The 17,187-nt window shown below is 58.1% G+C and overlaps 2 protein-coding genes across 10 annotated transcripts in view; one reads left to right on the forward strand and one right to left on the reverse strand.

The window, feature by feature from the left end:
- Positions 1-6,709, reverse strand: part of DEAF1 (DEAF1 transcription factor) — a 69,067-nt gene extending 62,358 nt beyond the window's left edge. The window contains exons 1-4 of one of the 5 annotated variants that reach the window (XM_064287511.1): positions 3,806-3,886; positions 3,221-3,694; positions 657-786; positions 217-363 (exon numbers count right to left, since the gene is read on the reverse strand). In XM_064287511.1, coding sequence (XP_064143581.1) covers positions 217-363; positions 657-786; positions 3,221-3,286 — 343 coding nt within the window. In that variant the 5' untranslated portion in view covers positions 3,287-3,694; positions 3,806-3,886. Of the gene's footprint in view, positions 1-216; positions 364-656; positions 787-3,220; positions 3,695-3,805; positions 3,904-6,420 lie in introns of those variants that run through there. The other 4 variants (XM_064287509.1, XM_064287512.1, XM_064287510.1 and 1 more) reach the window with 4 other exon arrangements.
- Positions 6,710-6,934: 225 nt separating this feature from the next.
- TMEM80 (transmembrane protein 80) lies at positions 6,935-17,087 on the forward strand. Of its 5 annotated transcripts, none has more exons than XM_023542347.2 (5): positions 7,611-7,668; positions 11,194-11,213; positions 12,010-12,103; positions 12,184-12,276; positions 13,937-17,086. In XM_023542347.2, the coding sequence occupies exons 1-5, from the start codon at positions 7,650-7,652 to the stop codon at positions 14,140-14,142; spliced, it is 432 nt and encodes a 143-aa protein (XP_023398115.2). In that variant the 5' UTR covers positions 7,611-7,649; the 3' UTR covers positions 14,143-17,086. The 5 variants fall into 5 exon arrangements, with proteins under 5 accessions (XP_064143583.1, XP_064143585.1, XP_023398115.2 ...); XM_064287517.1 differs by lacking the exon at positions 7,611-7,668 and adding an exon at positions 7,812-10,789 and having other exon boundaries at positions 13,937-17,087; XM_064287513.1 differs by lacking the exon at positions 13,937-17,086 and having other exon boundaries at positions 6,935-7,668; positions 12,158-13,930.
- The last annotated feature ends 100 nt before the right edge of the window (positions 17,088-17,187 follow it).

Genomic DNA, 17,187 nt, shown 5'->3' on the forward strand with positions numbered 1-17,187 from the left:
GGCCAACCTGGTGAGCCCTACACCCTCCCTGAGCTGAGCCCCATCACCTGAGCCAAGACCTTACCTGAGGTGAGCCCTGTCACCTGAGCCATGTACCCTTGCCTGAGCCACGTACCCTCGCCTGAGCCATGTACCCTTGCCTGAGCCATGCACCCTCACCTGAGCTGTGCACCCTCACCTGATCCATGCACCCTCACCTGAGCTGTGCACCCTCACCTGAGCCGAGCCTGCTCTTGTATAGCGTGCCGCTGATGTTCCGGCACCTCACAGGGAGCTCGCTGTCATACACCGAGGGGTCCCAGTTATACTTGGTCCCACCTTTTTCTTGGCCAGGGGCTAGAGGGGTTGGAGGAGATTGCGGACCTTGGACAAAGAGAGCATTTTGAAAATAAGAAACACTGGCTGCATCTGCAACTAGAGAAGTACAATAAACTCAGTTTGAGTCCAATAATAGGTTCTCAAAGATGTGCACAAATAATTCCAACTTAGCCACGCTGTTCCCTTTAGTTTGGGGCAAAGCCCCATCTTCTCTGCCTAAATTAAAAATATTTGTTGATATTCCAAGATTACAAAAAAAAAAAAATCCCCAGAATAAATTATGCCCCCTTGCAAGTGTGCTCTGCTCCAGGGGCCAGGAGGAGACAGCAATACGCTACCTGGGGTGAGAGGGGCCGCTGGTCCCTTCAGCCCGGTGGTCTCGACAATGCTCCCGTCTGTGTGGACAACAATCAGGGTGGCCTTCTCAGTGTTCAGACTATCCCCGATCTGAAGGGCCGTCCTGCCTGACTGCAGAAGAAAGGACGCTTCTTTAAAGTCACAAGTGCCAGTCCTGGGGGCACACAGGTTCATGCGGCAGGACATGGAGCCCACAGCATGGACCCCTTAAGTGTTCGCCTCCAAGAAGGGAACGTTTGTCCAAGTGTCACAGCCCTTTCAAAGATGTCTCTGAATGATTTATACGCAGAGCCAAGAACAAGACAATACGCAGTCTGCGGCCCTGAGCAGCGTGCTCACCTCCATTTATAAAGAAATCTAAAGGCCAAACGTGTTCCACAAACAAGCCCCGAAACAGGAAAACCCAACTTCACTTTCTCCCTTAGCGGCTCCTGCAAGGTCCTGGGTCTCAGGGAGGGTTTCTGAGAGACCAGATGGACCATCAGGGCCACAGTCCAGTCCAGGGCTCCCTTCACATCCCCACATCCCATCAGGAGTCCTTCCACAGACGCGCCAGGGCTGGGCCTCACGGTACGCTGCTCACACACAACCCCCACGGGCCGAGGGTCTCTGTGACAGCTGCGACTCCCTCTGGTTCGCCCTGCACTTGCCCTGTGAATCAGCTAAGCTCCCTACCAGCAATGCCATTGGGGTCATCGAGCAAACTTGAGCCCAAAAGCCTCGTTCACACAGCTATGGGGTACACCAGATGGCCTCCAAAGCCCTGTCCAAATCCCACATTCTGGGTTCTCTAACACTTGCATTTAGAAGAATAAAATGAACCATATGAGAGGTAAAGTGAGAGGACCACCTCTTCCTACATCTTCAAATGCCAGCTTCATGTGGGTCCAGAATATATAAAGATTTCCTACAAATCAACAATAAAAAGATGAATGGGCCAATTTTTAAAATGGGTAAATGGCTTCAACAGGCACTTCACAAAATACAAAGATACATGAATGGCCCATAAATATGTAAACAGGTACCTAACATTAGTCACAAAGAAATGAAAACTAAAATTATAATGAAATGCTACTTCACACCCACTAGAATGGCTAAAACAAAACAAAATGAATGTTGGCAAGCACCCAGAGCAACTGGAGCTCTTACTTACGGCTGAGGAAGGGCTGCTGGGCAGCGCCTTACAGTGTTAAGCACACAGATACTCTACGACCCATCCACTGCACTCTTGGGAATTAACCCAGGAGAAACGAAAACATACGTCTACAGAGAGGCTTAGAATTCACATAAATCTCATAACCCTCAAAACCTGGAAACAATTCAAATATTCATCAGCAGAACGGATAAACGAAATGCGATATATTCTTCAATGGAACGTTACTCAGCAATAAAAAGAAACAACTACCGATGTGCTCACAGACGTGGGTTGATCTCAGAACACACGATGAGTGAAAGAAGCTAGACACAAAACAGTACATACTGTCTGGTTCCGCTTATATAACTCCAAGAACACAACAAAATTAACCTATGTTGATACAAGTCAAAAAGTGACAAGCGGCGTGAGGGCGTTTTCTGCAGTGGTGGATGCCTTCTGTCTTGTTTCTGCTCGTCGTTACAAGGGCACAAACAACTGTCGAACCTCATCAAACTGAACGCTTAACAATCAGGGGAAGTGAGTAGTTTATTGTGACGTCTAGGGAAGCCACACGTGTGCGCATGAATACACACATGCACATGTACACACACACACACGAACACACACACGTACACACACAGACGCACATGCACACGCGCACATGCACAAACGTGCGTGTGGGCACACACGTACACGCACATGCATACACGCGTGCATGCACACACACGTGGCACACACAACATGCACACACGTGCACACACGCACACACGTGCCCACCATCTGTGCTCATCAAGACAGCATGACGCTGTTACGGACTGAACTGGATACCCCCAAAATATGCGTTAGAATCCTCACCCCTGTGAGCTGGAATCAACTTGATGCCAATGGGTTTGGTTTTTTGGGGTTCATACCTGTGGATGAAGCCCTGGTGGTTAAGAGTTCAGCTGCTAGCCAAAAAGGTCGGCAGTTCAAATCCACCAGCTGCTCCTTGGAAATCCTATGGGGCAGTTCTACTCCGCTCTGTAAGGTTGCCATGAGTTGGAATCAACTCAGCGGCCAACAGGCTTGGTTTTTGATTTTATACTTGTGAATGAGTTGTCCCAAACCCACTCGGGAGCAGGGTTTTCTTTGTTATGTTAACAAAGCGACATTAACGTAAGATGTATTTTACGCCAACCACTTTTTGAAATATAAATGAGTAGATTAGGCATAAAAGGCGGACACGGGAAAGACAGACACTATCTGAAGGTGATGGAAGCAGACCGGTCCACAGCCCCAGAACTCCAGGGACGGCTGGTTAGAGAAGCTGAGAAAAGGATCCTCCCCCAAAGCCAACAGACAGACAGCCTTCCCCTAGAATTCAGATTTCTGGCCTCCTGACCGTGAGAAAGTATTCACTAAGGCACCTACTCGTGGTGCTCCTGTTACGGCAAAGCTGGAAGAACACGGCATCAGTGGGTCTCTTCCAGGACTCATGGCCCTGTGAACAAGGTGAGAAGGCAGAGCCAGACCCCCAGGCACGAGGGGATTTGGGGGTCACAGAGCATCTGACCCGGCAGGAACTCACTGCCCTTGGGTTGGTTACCCCATGTTGGGGCACCACGAGGCCACCTGGTGATGACAGGAGAGGTACTGTCCTGGCCACAGGGTTCGGAGGCCCTTCCAGCTCCTCCACGTGTCTGTTCCCATCCAGGAGACACACACACTTTCCTTCCCCAGGGAACAATGCGATGGACAGTCTTTGGCCAAATCTGAACGTTGATCAGGCCTCCAAGTATAGCTCCGCCTTGGCTGACTGCCTCCTTCAAGCCCAGCAGAGAAGGCTCCAGAAGCAAAGAGCCCTGGGCTCTGTCAGGTGCCACCAGGCCAAGCTGTGGTGAGGAGCTGACACACGCATTTCACTGCACCCTTCTGGGTCTCTCCAGGGGGACGAGGACCCACCACCCTGAGTCGGTGCTAAGAAGCCACAGGGTTAAACCCTAGGGTGCATCTTACCAGAACGTGTCCTGAGATCGAGGCCGCATTTGCCACTGATGTCGTGAAGACGTTGTCAGCAGAAGCACCCACGTTGGCCACCGTCACTGTGGTCACCTCTGCAACAGAACACACCCAACTGAGTATGTGATCAAAGCCAGCAAACAGCCGCACCCACAGGCACAAGGAGCACAGCTTCGGCTGCAGGCTGTGTGCCTTCAATGGCAAAAACCCCAGCGCTCTTACCAACAACAGCAGTCACCTCCCACACTGAAATCTAAGTGACCTATGCTTCCAGGAGGAAGACAGGAATCCCTTCCCCAACAAGGGTGGGTGGGAGCAGCTGTCTGCACTGCCCCCAAGGACCCACAGGCTCCGCTAACCGCCACTTTCTCTCTCCTTCCCTAAAAATCCCATAACTGCAGCCCACGAACCCTACAGGTGAGCTGAGTGTCTCACCACTCAGCTCTGGACAAGAACCAACAGCAGCCCTGGCATCGAGCTCCTACTCCCACATGCCCAGTGGGACACCTGGACTTGCTCATTAGGTCAACTCCAGCATGCCCCCTGCCCCTCACTCCCCACCAGGCCCTGCCTCTCTTGCCCTCCTCCCTGGACAGGGAAGGGAGTGGCCACCCCCACCTCACCTCCCACCATGCTCTGTCACGCTTCATGCTCCAGAGGCACCGGATGGCTCAGCCGCCAGGGTCCCACACAGACACAGCTCCAGCCTCCCTCACCTGCAGTACCCACTCCTCATGCTTCCACCACTGGGCTCAGGCCCCTTTGGGAAGCCTTTCCTCAAGCCTCTAAGCCAATCTTGTAGAATGCTCTGTGCCTAGAAGGGCCTCTGGCACAGAGCAGGTGGTCAAAACACAAATTGACTGAATCTGTACATGCTATTAACCCAACACTCACCAAACCACGCTGAAACTATCTGTCGGCCTGTCTGGCTCCACACCCAGATGCAGGTGCCAGGGAGCCGGGGTTCCCACTAGCTCAACCCCCCCACGGCCAGCACCAAGCTCCAGCCTACGGCATGGCCAGACTCAAGGGAGCAAGGGTGGAGTGGTGGGCGCAGTCTGAACGCAAAGTCACGTCTAAGGACAGCTCGCACCACCGCTGTTTCCAGGTAAGGAGATCTCGGGCAGGCAATGCCCTCAGAGTTACTCACACCTGGGAGTTATGTGACCCAGTGCTTCAGCAGAGCCCCAAACCCTTCACTCATGGTCACGAGGGCTCCTCACCAGGCTCCACACAGACCAGAGGTACTAGGGCAGGTCAGGCACAGTGCAGGGCTGAGCAAATGTCCACCAGGGCACACGCTAACCTACACTTGCTCGGCTTCATCCCAGGGCCAGGACCAAAGGCCACGGTCCAGCTCAGCCCACAGGGTCAGGACCGCGGGCCACCATCCAGCTCTTGAGCTAGCTGAGCTCCCAATGAGGACAGAACCTCTGGGGCAGCAGCTGGCCAGGTGGCACACTCCCAAGAGGGTGAACGCAGCTGAAGTGCCCACGAACACACTGGAAGGGGTGCGATGCTCCCTAGGGGAGTTCATGGTGGGGAAGGAGGCAGCTCCTCAGGGTATGCGGGGTCCCACCTGAACTGCCCTTAGCCCTTAGGGCGTTCTGGGTTACCAGTGATGAGCCCACACCCCCTCACTCACCCTCAGGCTACCCTAGGGGAGGACCCACACCCGACCCTCCTGTCACCACCATCCAGGATGCATGGACCACAGGATAGGTAGGGCAGAAGCCTCGTGTTGAGAAGGTTCCAGAACAAGGAGAAAGTGAGGAGTAGGGTAGGAGGCCCAGAGCTGGGATACAAGGAGAAGGGTGTAGGAAGCAGGTGTGCAGGCAGGACAGTATGGGCTGGTTGTGCAGCGCAGGTGTGCAGGCAGGACAGTATGGGCTGGTTGTGCAGCGCAGGTGTGCAGGCAGGACAGTATGGGGTGGTTGTGCAGCGCAGGTGTGCAGGCAGGACAGTATGGGGTGGTTGTGCAGCGCAGGTGTGCAGGCAGGACAGTATGGGCTGGTTGTGCAGCGCAGGTGTGCAGGCAGGACAGTATGGGCTGGTTGTGCAGGGCAGGTGTGCAGGCAGGACAGTATGGGCTGGTTGTGCGTGCAGGTGTGCAGGCAGGTGTGTGGGGCAAGGCCGGGTGGGCCGGTCACTGGAGACAGGCGTGCGGACAAGAGGGGATTGAGAGGGTTGTGCCAGGCAGGACAGGGCCGGGCTGATCACATGGGACAGGTGTGTGGAGCAGGTGTGAACAAGAGGGGGCAAGGCCTGTCATGAGAGGCTGGTTGTGTGGGACAGGGGTGCAGGCAGAAGGGGGCGGGGCTCATCACGAAGGACAGGTGTGCAGGCGGGCAGGGTCAGGGCTGGTCATGTGAGATTGGTGTGCAGACAGGCGTGCAGGGCAAGTGTGCAGGCTGGGCTGGTCACTTGAGGCAGGCGTGTGGACAGGTGTGCTGAGCAGGTGCGCAGGCAGAAGTGGGCGGGGCTTGTCCCGCAGGACAGGTGTGTGGGACAGGTGTGCAGGCAGGCAGGCAGGCAGGAGAGGCGGCCCTGGTCACGCGAGACAGGTGTGCGGACCTGGCCACGCAGGAAGCGGGCACGCGAGCGGCACTTGCCTGCGAAGGCGGCGGCGGCGGCGGCCTCGTCGGGGCCGGGCAGGGCCTCGGCGCCCATGTCCATGTGCCCGGGCTCGGCTGCCATCACCGCCACGGCCGTCACACGCCGCGTCTCACGCTCCGCCTCCGAGTCCCCGTCCTCCTCCGAGTCCGCGTCCCTGCTGAGCACCGGCTGCTCCGCCTCGCCCCCCGCCGCGGCCGCGGCCGCCGCAGCCACAGCGGCCGCGGCCGCCACCGCCGCCGCCTCGGCCAGGCCCAGCTGCTTCGCCGCGGACTCCGAGTCCTCCATCCGGACGCCGCCGAGCACGCCCGAAGGCGCCCGCCGAGCCGCGCCCGAGGCCGCGCGGAGCCCGAAGCGGGGCCGCCCGAAGCCGCCCGCCTAGCCGGGCCGAGCCCGTCCGAAGCGCCCTGCCCGAGCCGGGCCGAAGCGGCACCAGGCCGCCGCCGAGCAGAGCCGAGGCCGCCCGAAGCCGCCCGCCCAGTCGGCCCGAGAACGCCCCCGAGTCGAGCCGAGGCCGCCCGAAGCCGCCCGCCGAGTCGAGCCCAGCCAGCCCGAGGACACACGCCGAGCCCAGACTAGGCAGCCCGAAGCGCCCGGGCCGAACAGGGGCCGAATCGACACGAAGCCACCAGGCCGAGTCGAGGCCGCCCGAACAGGTGCCGAGCCGGCACGAAGAGGCCCAGCGGATTCTCCAGAACCGAGAAGAGCCGAAGCTCCCCGAGGCGAGAAGCCGAGTCAGTCCGAGTTGGTCCGAGGTCGCACGACAGTTTCCGAGCGGCTCTGCGCGGACCTTTCTCAGGGCCTAGGAGGCTGGGTCGGCTACCGACCCAGGCCGACAGGCTCAACCGGCTCCGGGGTAGGCGCTCGCCGACCTCCGACACAGCTCGGCCTCGCAAAGAGAATCCTGCGCCAAAGGCTTCGCCCGTCCCCGCCGCGAGCGGGGCCCGAGTCCGCCCGAGGCCGAGCCGAGCCGAGCTCAGCCGAATGTTCCCGAGCCCGAAACCCCCACCCCGAGCCTCGGCTCTCCGCCTCCTCCTGTCCGAAAGTGCCCGAGCGCTGCCGGACGGACTTCTCGGGCCTCGGCCCCGGTTCGGCTGTCAGCTCCTGAGACGCCGCTCGGCCGGGCCCCTTCGGGAGCAGAAGCGAAAATGGCCGAAGGGCCGCGAACGGCGCGGGGCCCAGAGGCTGCCGGGATCGCGGCGGACTCGGCGGGCGGGGGCGGGGCAAGATGGCGGGCGCCAGGCGAGGTGAGCTGTCGGCGGCGGTCCTGGCGGCGTCTCCCCGGGACCGTGGCTCGACGGGGTTGGCCTCTCGGGGTGCGGTGCTGCCCCAGCCGGTGGTCGGTGCTGGCGGCGCGGAGGGGGCCGCGCGTGCACAGGCCCTGAGGCCGGCAGGCTGGGGGGCGCCTGGGGCCCCGCGGGCGGCGCGGCCGTGACCTGGAGGGGTCCCCGAGGCTGGGTGCGGGTCCTTCCTGGGGCTGAGAAGTCCAGGTGCGGCCGTGACCTGGAGGGGTCCCCGAGGCTGGGTGCGGGTCCTTCCTGGGGCTGAGAAGTCCGGGTGCGGCCGTGACCTGGAGGGGTCCCCGAGGCTGGGTGCGGGTCCTTCCTGGGGCTGAGAAGTCCGGGTGCGGCCGTGACCTGGAGGGGTCCCCGAGGCTGGGTGCGGGTCCTTCCTGGGGCTGAGAAGCCCGGGTGCGGCCTGTCCCGGAGGGGTCCCCGAGGCTGGGTGCGGGTCCTTCCTGGGGCTGAGAAGTCCGGGTGCGGCCGTGACCTGGAGGGGTCCCCGAGGCTGGGTGCGGGTCCTTCCTGGGGCTGAGAAGTCCGGGTGCGGCCGTGACCTGGAGGGGTCCCCGAGGCTGAGTGCGGGTCCTTCCTGAGGCTGAGAAGTCCGGGTGCGGCCGTGACCTGGAGGGGTCCCCGAGGCTGGGTGCGGGTCCTTCCTGGGGCTGAGAAGTCCGGGTGCGGCCGTGACCTGGAGGGGTCCCCGAGGCTGAGTGCGGGTCCTTCCTGAGGCTGAGAAGTCCGGGTGCGGCCTGTCCCAGAGGGGTCTCCGAGGCTGGGTGCGGGTCCTTCCTGGGGCTGAGAAGTCCGGGTGCGGCCTGTCCCGGAGGGGTCCCCGAGGCTGGGTGCGGTTCCTTCCTGGGGCTGAGAAGTCCAGGTGCGGCCGTGACCTGGAGGGGTCCCCGAGGCTGGGTGCAGGTCCTTCCTGGGGCTGAGAAGTCCGGGTGCGGCCTGTCCCGGAGGGGTCCCCGAGGCTGGGTGCGGGTCCTTCCTGGGGCTGAGAAGTCCGGGTGCGGCCTGTCCCGGAGGGGTCCCCGAGGCTGGGTGGGGGTTCTTCCTGGGGCTGAGAAGTCCAGGTGCGGCCGTGACCTGGAGGCGTCTCCGAGTCTGAGTGCAGGTTCTTCCTGGGGTTGGGAAGTCCGGGTGCGATTTCGCTCCTGGGGCTACCGTACAGCGCAGTGTGTTCACAACCGTGCAGTCGCAGTACCGACTCTGCCGGAACATTTTCCTTCCTGAAAGTAAGCCCTGTGCCTGCAAAGCAGTCACTCCCCCAGCCCCTGGCAGCCGGCCATAACTGCTTTCTGTCTGTGGACGGGTCTCTTCTGGATTTTTTCATCTAAAGAGAGTCACGCAGTATTTGTCCATTGGTGTCTGGCTTCTCCATCAGCATAATGTCTTCAGGGTCCGTCCTCGCTGTAGTGTGTTTCAGAGCTTCGGTCCTTTTCGTGGCCGAGTGGTACTCCATTGTGCATTTATACCACATTGCCATTCTCGGTTGATGGACATCTGGGTGGTTTCCACTTTGGGGCCGTTATGAACAACACTGTAGTGAACGTTTGTGTCCAGGTTTTTGTGTTCTGGGCACGTTTTCCTTCCTCTCGAACATACATACATACTTAGGAGTGGAATCGCTAGGTGGTCTGCGCTCTGTTGTCAACCCTGGTCTCCTTTACAGCCCTGACCACACAGCCTGGAAAAGCCTCTATTCCCGTGTGCAGACCTTTTGTAACTAAATATTAAAAACCCTGGGGGTGGGGTGGCTGTGTTACTGTAGCCTCCTAGTCATTAACATCCCTTCCAGGATTCACTCAGTCCAACCAAAGCCCAACTTCAATAGCTCGGCCATCGTGCACTGAAATTACGTGGTGTGAAGAGATTGAAGAGAAGGGAGTTAAAGTAAAAGAAGCCGTTCTGTGATGTCTGTGCATTTGACTCAGAACTGGCTGGACCCAGGCTAGGTTGGTTTGTTTACTTTCATTTGGTAAAAAATTAAGTTGATGCCAGAACAGAGATCTCTTCACACAGCTCAGGAAAAAAATTGGTTCTTTTTTACTTCCACGTCTAACTTGTGTTCTGACGTACCTGTTCGTGGCGACATTATTACACTAACTCACTGACAGAACAGTGTCACTTTCTCAGAGCCAAGGCTGTTCAGTCCCAGCGAGCTGCAGAAGGTCTGAGGTTGTTAGAACAGCCTGTCTGATTGTAGCTACCCATTAAATTAATTACAGCCCTGTATCACTTAAGACTTTTATAGCGTTCTTTTTTTTTTTCCCCCTGAGACACTTAATCTATAACAATAGGCAACTAGCAAATACATGTTTCCAAAGCTGACATTCAAGGGAAGGATCAGAAGGGAGGAAAACCCCAATTAAAGTGAAATCGACCGAAATAATGACAGGTATCTAGGCAGCCGAGTTCAGCTAGGGCCCAGAAAAGAACAGATCGGGTTTAAAGAGCGCCCAGCCTGTAACATGACGCGTTTACAAGTGACCCTCACCAGGCTTTCTGCAGTCAGCATCTGCCACTGCTCCTAGAAACAGAGTCCCGGATCCCTGCTGTGAATGCCCTGTGCTCTCTGACTTCGGGCCCGAGAAGGCATGGAACTTTCCTGTGACACTTCCCAGACTCACCAAGGCCAGGAGTGTCTTCTGCCCTCCTTGGGGGTTGTGGAGACGTGGAGCAGAGGAGAGGACAGGACTGGGCCCAGGCCACCTTCCTGCCTGCTGCCAAGCGGTACAGCTGGAGCGTCTCTTCCCCCATACAGGTTTTTGCCAAATTCCAGCTCTGTATTGATCTGCGTACACAGATGGAAGTGTGCACTTACCACAGACGTGCAGCCAGTGTGAGCCTCTTTTGAGACAGGAAATTTGACCCAAGTCACCTACCATCCAAGGATGATCGAGGTGTCTTCAAATGCTAAACCGTCTGATGGGGAGAAACGCTCCCCTCACAACTCCAGAGTCGCCCCAAGAGGAGGAAAAGTTAACACTGCTATAGGAGTCGAAGCATGTCCAAGAGGTTGCAAGATTAAAAAAACTAATTGCTGCTTTCGGAAATTCTAATTTTTGGAAGGATATTTAGAGCTGTGAGTAACATTCCATAGGAAAGCAAACGTGTATTATCTGTTATGAAAAAACACTTGTTATATACACAGATCATAAAAGACTTTCATCTGATCGTATGTGTGGGGCAAACATGCAGAAACCCGACCGTGGGGAAGCGGTGGGGAAGCTGATGGCGGGGCAGGAGGCAGGGGCCCCCCTCTGATCCTCCCAGGATCACCTGTGTAATCCCAGTGCCCTTGCAGCTGCCTCCAGCCTCAGGCCTGGGCCTAGGAAGCGGAGGTGGGAATGTGCGCCTGGAGGCCACTGGGAGGCTGCTCCGGCAGGTGTTCTTTCTGTAACTGAGATGAGCAGCTGGATCTCAAGTCAGTGTTGACGCGCGTCTCTGCAGGCTCGCTACCTCACTGACTGACACTTTCTCTTGCAGGGAACGCCTCCTTCACCGTGGTATCCTTCTGCTGGTCCCATCCCAGCTTCTCCAGCTTGGCACCCCCAGTCTGCTTCTGCTTTCTCCCCCTCCCCCAACTTCCATGCCTCTGAGAGCCATTCTGCGTCTGGGGGGAGGGAGCTCACGAACAGATTAAGAGTTGGTATAGCCCCCCAAGAGGGCGGGTGCCATCTCCATCACCCACTGGGGACACTGGCTGGGCACTGTGCCCTGAACAGGAAGACCATGTCCCCCGCCAGCCCCCCAATGCAGGGAGATAAAAGCCCACCTTTTGTTAGAGGGCCGTAGACCCATTTTAGCATCAGTGTGGTGTGCGTACACTCTGATGAGCTTGGGAAGGTGCTGCTGCTTCTCCCTAACCGGTAACTGGAGGCTGAGGTCAGGTGGAGCCACTAGAGGAAGTGCCTGCTGAGGAGAGGGCCCTGCCGACTGAGATGGGCAGGCAGTCCTGGTCTAAATGCTCACCGCGTATGGGTGTGAGTGTGTGTGTATGTGTGTGAGAGAGAGGGTGTGAAGTCCCTCCAGGGCAGGGCACCCCCTGGGGTGGGGTCATTCCTCATTGTCAGGCACCCTCTGCTGGAGGGGTGGTGGCAGCCAGCCCTGGCACCAACCAGGAACTCTGGGTTTGGCCATGGGCCCAGGTAGGCCCGGAGCCGGCTGCACGGTGCAGGGTCTCCATGCCCACCTGTGGGTGCAGATGTGTTAGAGCCTGGCTGGACTTATAGGTGGGAGGACCTGGGCAGGTACGCCGGGTGGGTTAGCCCCTAGAACCTGAGCATCCTTGACCACCCACAGCTCTCATCGGTGCCCCTGCAGATGGTCTTCTGTCTCAGTGGAGTGTGTCACACCTTCTACTTCCTGGCCACGCTGCTGCTGCTGGTCTACAAAAGTAGGTTGTGGGCTAGGAGGGGGGCCAGGTGCTGGCCACTGCACAACATGACAGACGTCCCCATCTGTGCCCTGCTCCAGGTCAGGTGTTCAGCTACCCTCAGCCTCACCTGATCCTTGATCTGGCTCTGCTGCTGGCAACGGGGGTACTGGAAGCTGCAGGGCTGTACTTTGGTGAGTCCATGTGAAAACCCTGAGTACAGGAACAGAGGCTATTTCACACCATGCAAGCCTTTTGGTACCAATCACCTCATTGTGTGACTCTTAGAGAGGTTTCTGGTTCATCTTCTTAGCCGGACGCTTTGCAGCCTTCCTAGACAGTGTCCTGAAGCATTAATTAGTTCACCCAGAAGTTTTTCCAAGAGATGGAGTATAATGGTGTCATCCTTGGGAAAGGACTCTTGGTGTTTCCTGTAGAAGTCACTGAGTATCAGGACTGAGACGACAGGAACCCAGCTGAGCAGTGAAGTCTAGAGTTCTAGGACATGCACTTGTCCCACCCCACGTCCTCCACCCCCAAGCAGTCTGGGGGAGGGGGGCTTGGAGAGTTGTGTTCACAGGCTTTCCATGCCCCTGACGGGACCTGGGGCAGCCGGAGCCTGCGGGATGGGCAGGCACCAAGCCCAGGACGCAGAATGTAACCAAACTCACTCCACGCCTTCCTGGTTCCCACAGCTGTGGGGCCGCGGCGCCTGGGCTAAGCCCTTGTTTTTGCCTTTCCCCATTGCTGTCCTCTGCACGGCGTACACGCACCTCCCACTTGTAAGCCGGTCAAGCTCTGCACAAGGTCTCCTCAGGTGTGTCTTGGAAATGCCCTGCCCTTGTGAAAGGTGACAGTTCCAACAACAGCAGGCACTTCCAGGGCACGTGCCAGCCTCACGGGTGACACACTTCAACTCCTTCAACCCTCTCCATACCCCCCATTTACAGCGAGGAAACTGAGGCACAGGGAAGTTAGCACCTGTCCCACCCCTTATTGTCCCAACCCCAGGCCCCGCCGTATGAGTGAGCTCAAGGCTGGTATTGCTCTCACAGACACCCCCGAGGCAGGAGTTTCAACACAATCTGGTGGGAACTGGCATCCCCAGAGGTGGAAAGCTGGGAGGAGGCAAAGCTGCCATTTGACAGGGGCTGTACAGGTCATGGTGTCGGGCCCCACTCGGTGGGGAGAGTGTAATCTGCTCCTGGGTGACAGAGGAGGAGATGGTGCCTTCCTTAGGGGCTGTCTGGGCACCTGACACCTGACCCTTCCCCACCACACCAGCCTCAGACTCTCTCTGGTCCCCCAGGGTCACCTGGTGATGGGTATGTCCCATGACTGACCTGTGTGTTTGTAAAACATGCTATTGTTTTTTAATAAGTACGCATGAAATCGTCCAGAACTGGCCTTAGCCCAAAGTGAAATATTTTTGGAAATTTCAGCAGAATCCCTCCAATTCTCTGTGAGTTAGGAAAAAGCAAGAATGCAACCGGATTTGTTTTTAGAAAATCACACACCCTCCCCATGCCCCTGACCCTTCAAGGGCTGAGACCTGCATTCTGGCTTCAGGGTCTCTTCGTCCTCCTGAGGGAACAAGCTCCTTCCTGCTTTGCACTCTCGGACACTTGTGTCCCACTTGAATCCTCTAGCCCTGGGTCCACCCTGTGTGACCATGTGAGTCCCCTCTTGGAGCCTCAGTTTCCTTCTCTCTAAAATGGGTGTTGTGGTTGTACCTATCCGGACAAGGTGTGGTTAGAAAAATGAAAAAAACAGTGGGCTGGTGGTAACCCACCTTTGCCCTGGGGTAGTGCCCGGTGTCCAGCCCCACGCCCATGCCTCTGCTCTGCTCCCCAGGCACCAAAGGCAACCTGACAGAGGCAGAGGGGCCGCTGGCGGTGAGCCTGCTCCTGACTGGAGGCACTGCCCTCATCTCCACCTACTTCCTGTGCTGGCAGACCCTGGTGCTGCGGGCAGACGCAGCCCTGGGTGCCACGCGCCTGGCACTCCACAGCCTTGAGGCCATCCTGCAGGTGGTCACCATAGCTGCCTTCGTCAGCTAGATGGCAGGCCTGTGTCTGCATCGCTCCCCCAGACCCCCCAGCAGCCCACCCGCTCCCAAGAAGAGCTTCCTTCTACCCCACCTGGCCATCCAGCCGTCACTGCCTCTGGAACTGAATGGGAAGGACATTTTTCCCTATTGATTTGCCATATTTTCATATGGCCCTTTACTGATTTTTTTTTTTGGTGGGGGGGTGGAGCAGAAACCAGGCAGAGCACATGTTGGGGACTTGAGTATTGGGGATGGCCAGCAGGGAGGGCCAGGGACTTCCCAGTGATGGACACCCCACTGGGCACTGTCTGTGGGGAACTGAAGGACATCACTCGTTTCCTGTCCTGATGCTGAGAATCTGCTCAGGCGGAGGCCCATGCCGGCCACCGAGGCTGAGGGAGAGAATGGAGTGTTGTCAGGATGAGGTAAAGGCAGGGCCTGCAGGCTGCGCCAACACCCAGGTGGGCACTTCCCAGACCAACGGGCAGCAAGGATGGGCACACTTCTTCCCCTCCGGCCCCTCTGCGCATCTCTAATTCTGTGCCTCTCCACGCTCGCCCTAATTTGCAGCTCCAGTTTTGAGGCCCGTTTACTCGGAGTTGCCAGGCCCAGCCAGGCACGGGGTCAGAGCCAACGTCCCCCACCCCGAACCCCAGAGAAGGCGCTGTGCCTCTGTTGGGGGCACTGGGACAAGGCTGATTCAGGTCCTTGGGTGCCAGGTGGGTGGACATCTGCTCATGCTCAGCCCAGCTTGAAGCAGTGGCAGCATGCTCTTCTTCCCAAAACAGAGAAAGAAATGCAAAACTCCATGCGGTTTTAACCACAGCCTCAATGCCTATCCTTTCCCCCTGGGAAATTCTGAAAAAAATGCTGGTCTCAAGAGATGAAGGTGGAGAGTGGAGGCAGTTAGCACCAAGCACAGCTCTCCGTGGCCCGGGATGACCAGAGGGAGAGCTAGCTGCTTGGGCACCCAGGGCTTCCCGACGGAATTTCTGACTCTAGACTGGTGAGCATCAGTACCGTTCATTCTTAGTACCGGACCAGCGATGTCTCTGTGAGTTTCCCATTCGAAGCCTTACTGCAGGTGCTCCTTAAAAAGTGTGGAGCTAACCTTTCCTAGTCTCTTTCCTTTGTCGTTTCTATTGTGAGCCTTCTCCGTTTGCAATAACGTTGTATTTGGATATCTGGATATTTTCTCTTCCTCGAGTATTTTTAAATAAAGAAACGTTTGTACCTCCTGAATTGCTCCTAAGTAAGGCTGCACCTCCCGGCCTGGCCACACACCCAGCCCCAGGAGCAGCACTTCCCCCACCTGGCTGCAGGGCCAGGCCTCCCACCCTGTGCCCACCTGGGGTGGCCTCTGCCAGTAGCAGCGTCCTTGGGTCACCTTTGCTGCTTTGCCCTTCCTGTGGGAGCAAGTGTGGCCTGGGGTCTCTCTACCACCTGCCTCCTGCCATGCTGCCTGGGGTGTGCCCCAGGGACCCTGTCCACCTGTAGAGACCACATGATTGCTGCTTCCCACACCATCTGTGTGCCCGCTCAGTGGAGGGAGCAGGAAGTGTCAGGTGTACGGGAGCACCTCCTCCCTCTTGCCCTGTAGCTAGGGTTCTCACCACCCTGGCCTGGCTGTTGGGGGCATCCCCACCACTTGGCTGGCTCTGGGTGGGCGTGGTGGTGCTCCAAGGGTGCTCTTTGCGTTCCCGCAGACCCGGGCGAGCTTGGAGACTTCGGGGTTAACAACCTCCCATCCACTCCCACCCCTCCCCCCATGCAGACACCAAGGCTCCAGACAGGTGGTGCTCACCTATGCTACAGGCGACACCAAGGCTTGGGCAGTGTATGGCCTGGTCTGCAGCTCCTGCAAGGCAGGGGTCTCAGCTCGCTGCCTCCTGAGAACAGGCTCACTGTATGGGTGTCGGGAGAGGAGTCATGCTCTGCTGTCCCAGTGCTTGCTCTCCTACCTGCTGGCCAGGTGCACACACTTCCCTAGAGGCTCACCTTCCCACGCGCAGAGTGAGAGAGGGCAGGGTAGACTGTGGACCCTGGAGCGCGGACCAGGATGGTGAGAGTCATTTGGGGCATGAGCTGTTTAAGGCACTCAGCCAGGAACCAGGCCAGTGCTCAGGTGGCACTGGGCCAAGAGGACAAGGCCTGCTTCTTGCTGCCCACACCCACCAAGTTCACTGTGATGCCCCAGGGTGAGGCCTGGAGGACGGCCGTCGGGTTTGGCAGCCGCAGGAAAGGGCAGTCCCAGTGACAGGCAGACATATGTCGTCGTTGCCTGGGGGACCCAGGGAGCCAGCCCCAGGGCACACGTGCCAACTTCCCTGCCCTTCTGGGCTCACCTGGCCCCAGCCCCTCATGGCCCTCCCTGTGTTTAGTGGCCTTTTCTGCTCCCCCACCCCAAGAACAATCACCAGAGCCTTTGGGTCCCCATGTGGGCCTGGGGGAGCCTGCCACACTTTCTCCCTTCCTCCTCACCCCCTACCAATGTTATCTACCCATTTCTGCCTGGCTCTGCCTACACCAAGGAGGGCACCAGCTCTGTGGTCCCAGCAGCTGGGGTGGGCAGGGACACTGGGTAGGTCAGGGCTGCCAGCCTGCCTGCAGCCTAGGGGCCAGGGGCTGCTGAGAGCAGTTCAGAGGAGAAAGGGTGGAATGGATGATCCTGGCCACTCACCCCTGCCTCCAAACTCCAGGCTAGAGTGTGGGGTCTGGGCCTAAGGAAAGGACACCTATCCCAGAAGGAGCCCAGAGCTCCCCTCCCTATCTGCTCCCGGCCCTGGGACTCAGGACAATCTGGGCCACAGGTGCCCACACCCTCCCATCAGACACCCCTATCCTCCAGGGGTGCCCAGGCCAGGCTGGGGGCAGGGCAAAGAGATTTTAGAAGCTCCTGGATAGTGAATGCGTACCTACCCCCCAGAACTCCAAGCCCACTGCCCCTAGGGATCAGATGGGCCCACCAAAGAGGACGGGACTCTGCTTGGGGCCTGTGGCCAGGACAGCTGCTCTCTGAAGCCCCTGAGGGTGGGGGACACCTGCCCTGGTGGAG

This window comes from Loxodonta africana, chromosome 7 (assembly GCF_030014295.1).
Source record: "Loxodonta africana isolate mLoxAfr1 chromosome 7, mLoxAfr1.hap2, whole genome shotgun sequence".
Classification (NCBI taxonomy): domain Eukaryota; kingdom Metazoa; phylum Chordata; class Mammalia; order Proboscidea; family Elephantidae; genus Loxodonta; species Loxodonta africana.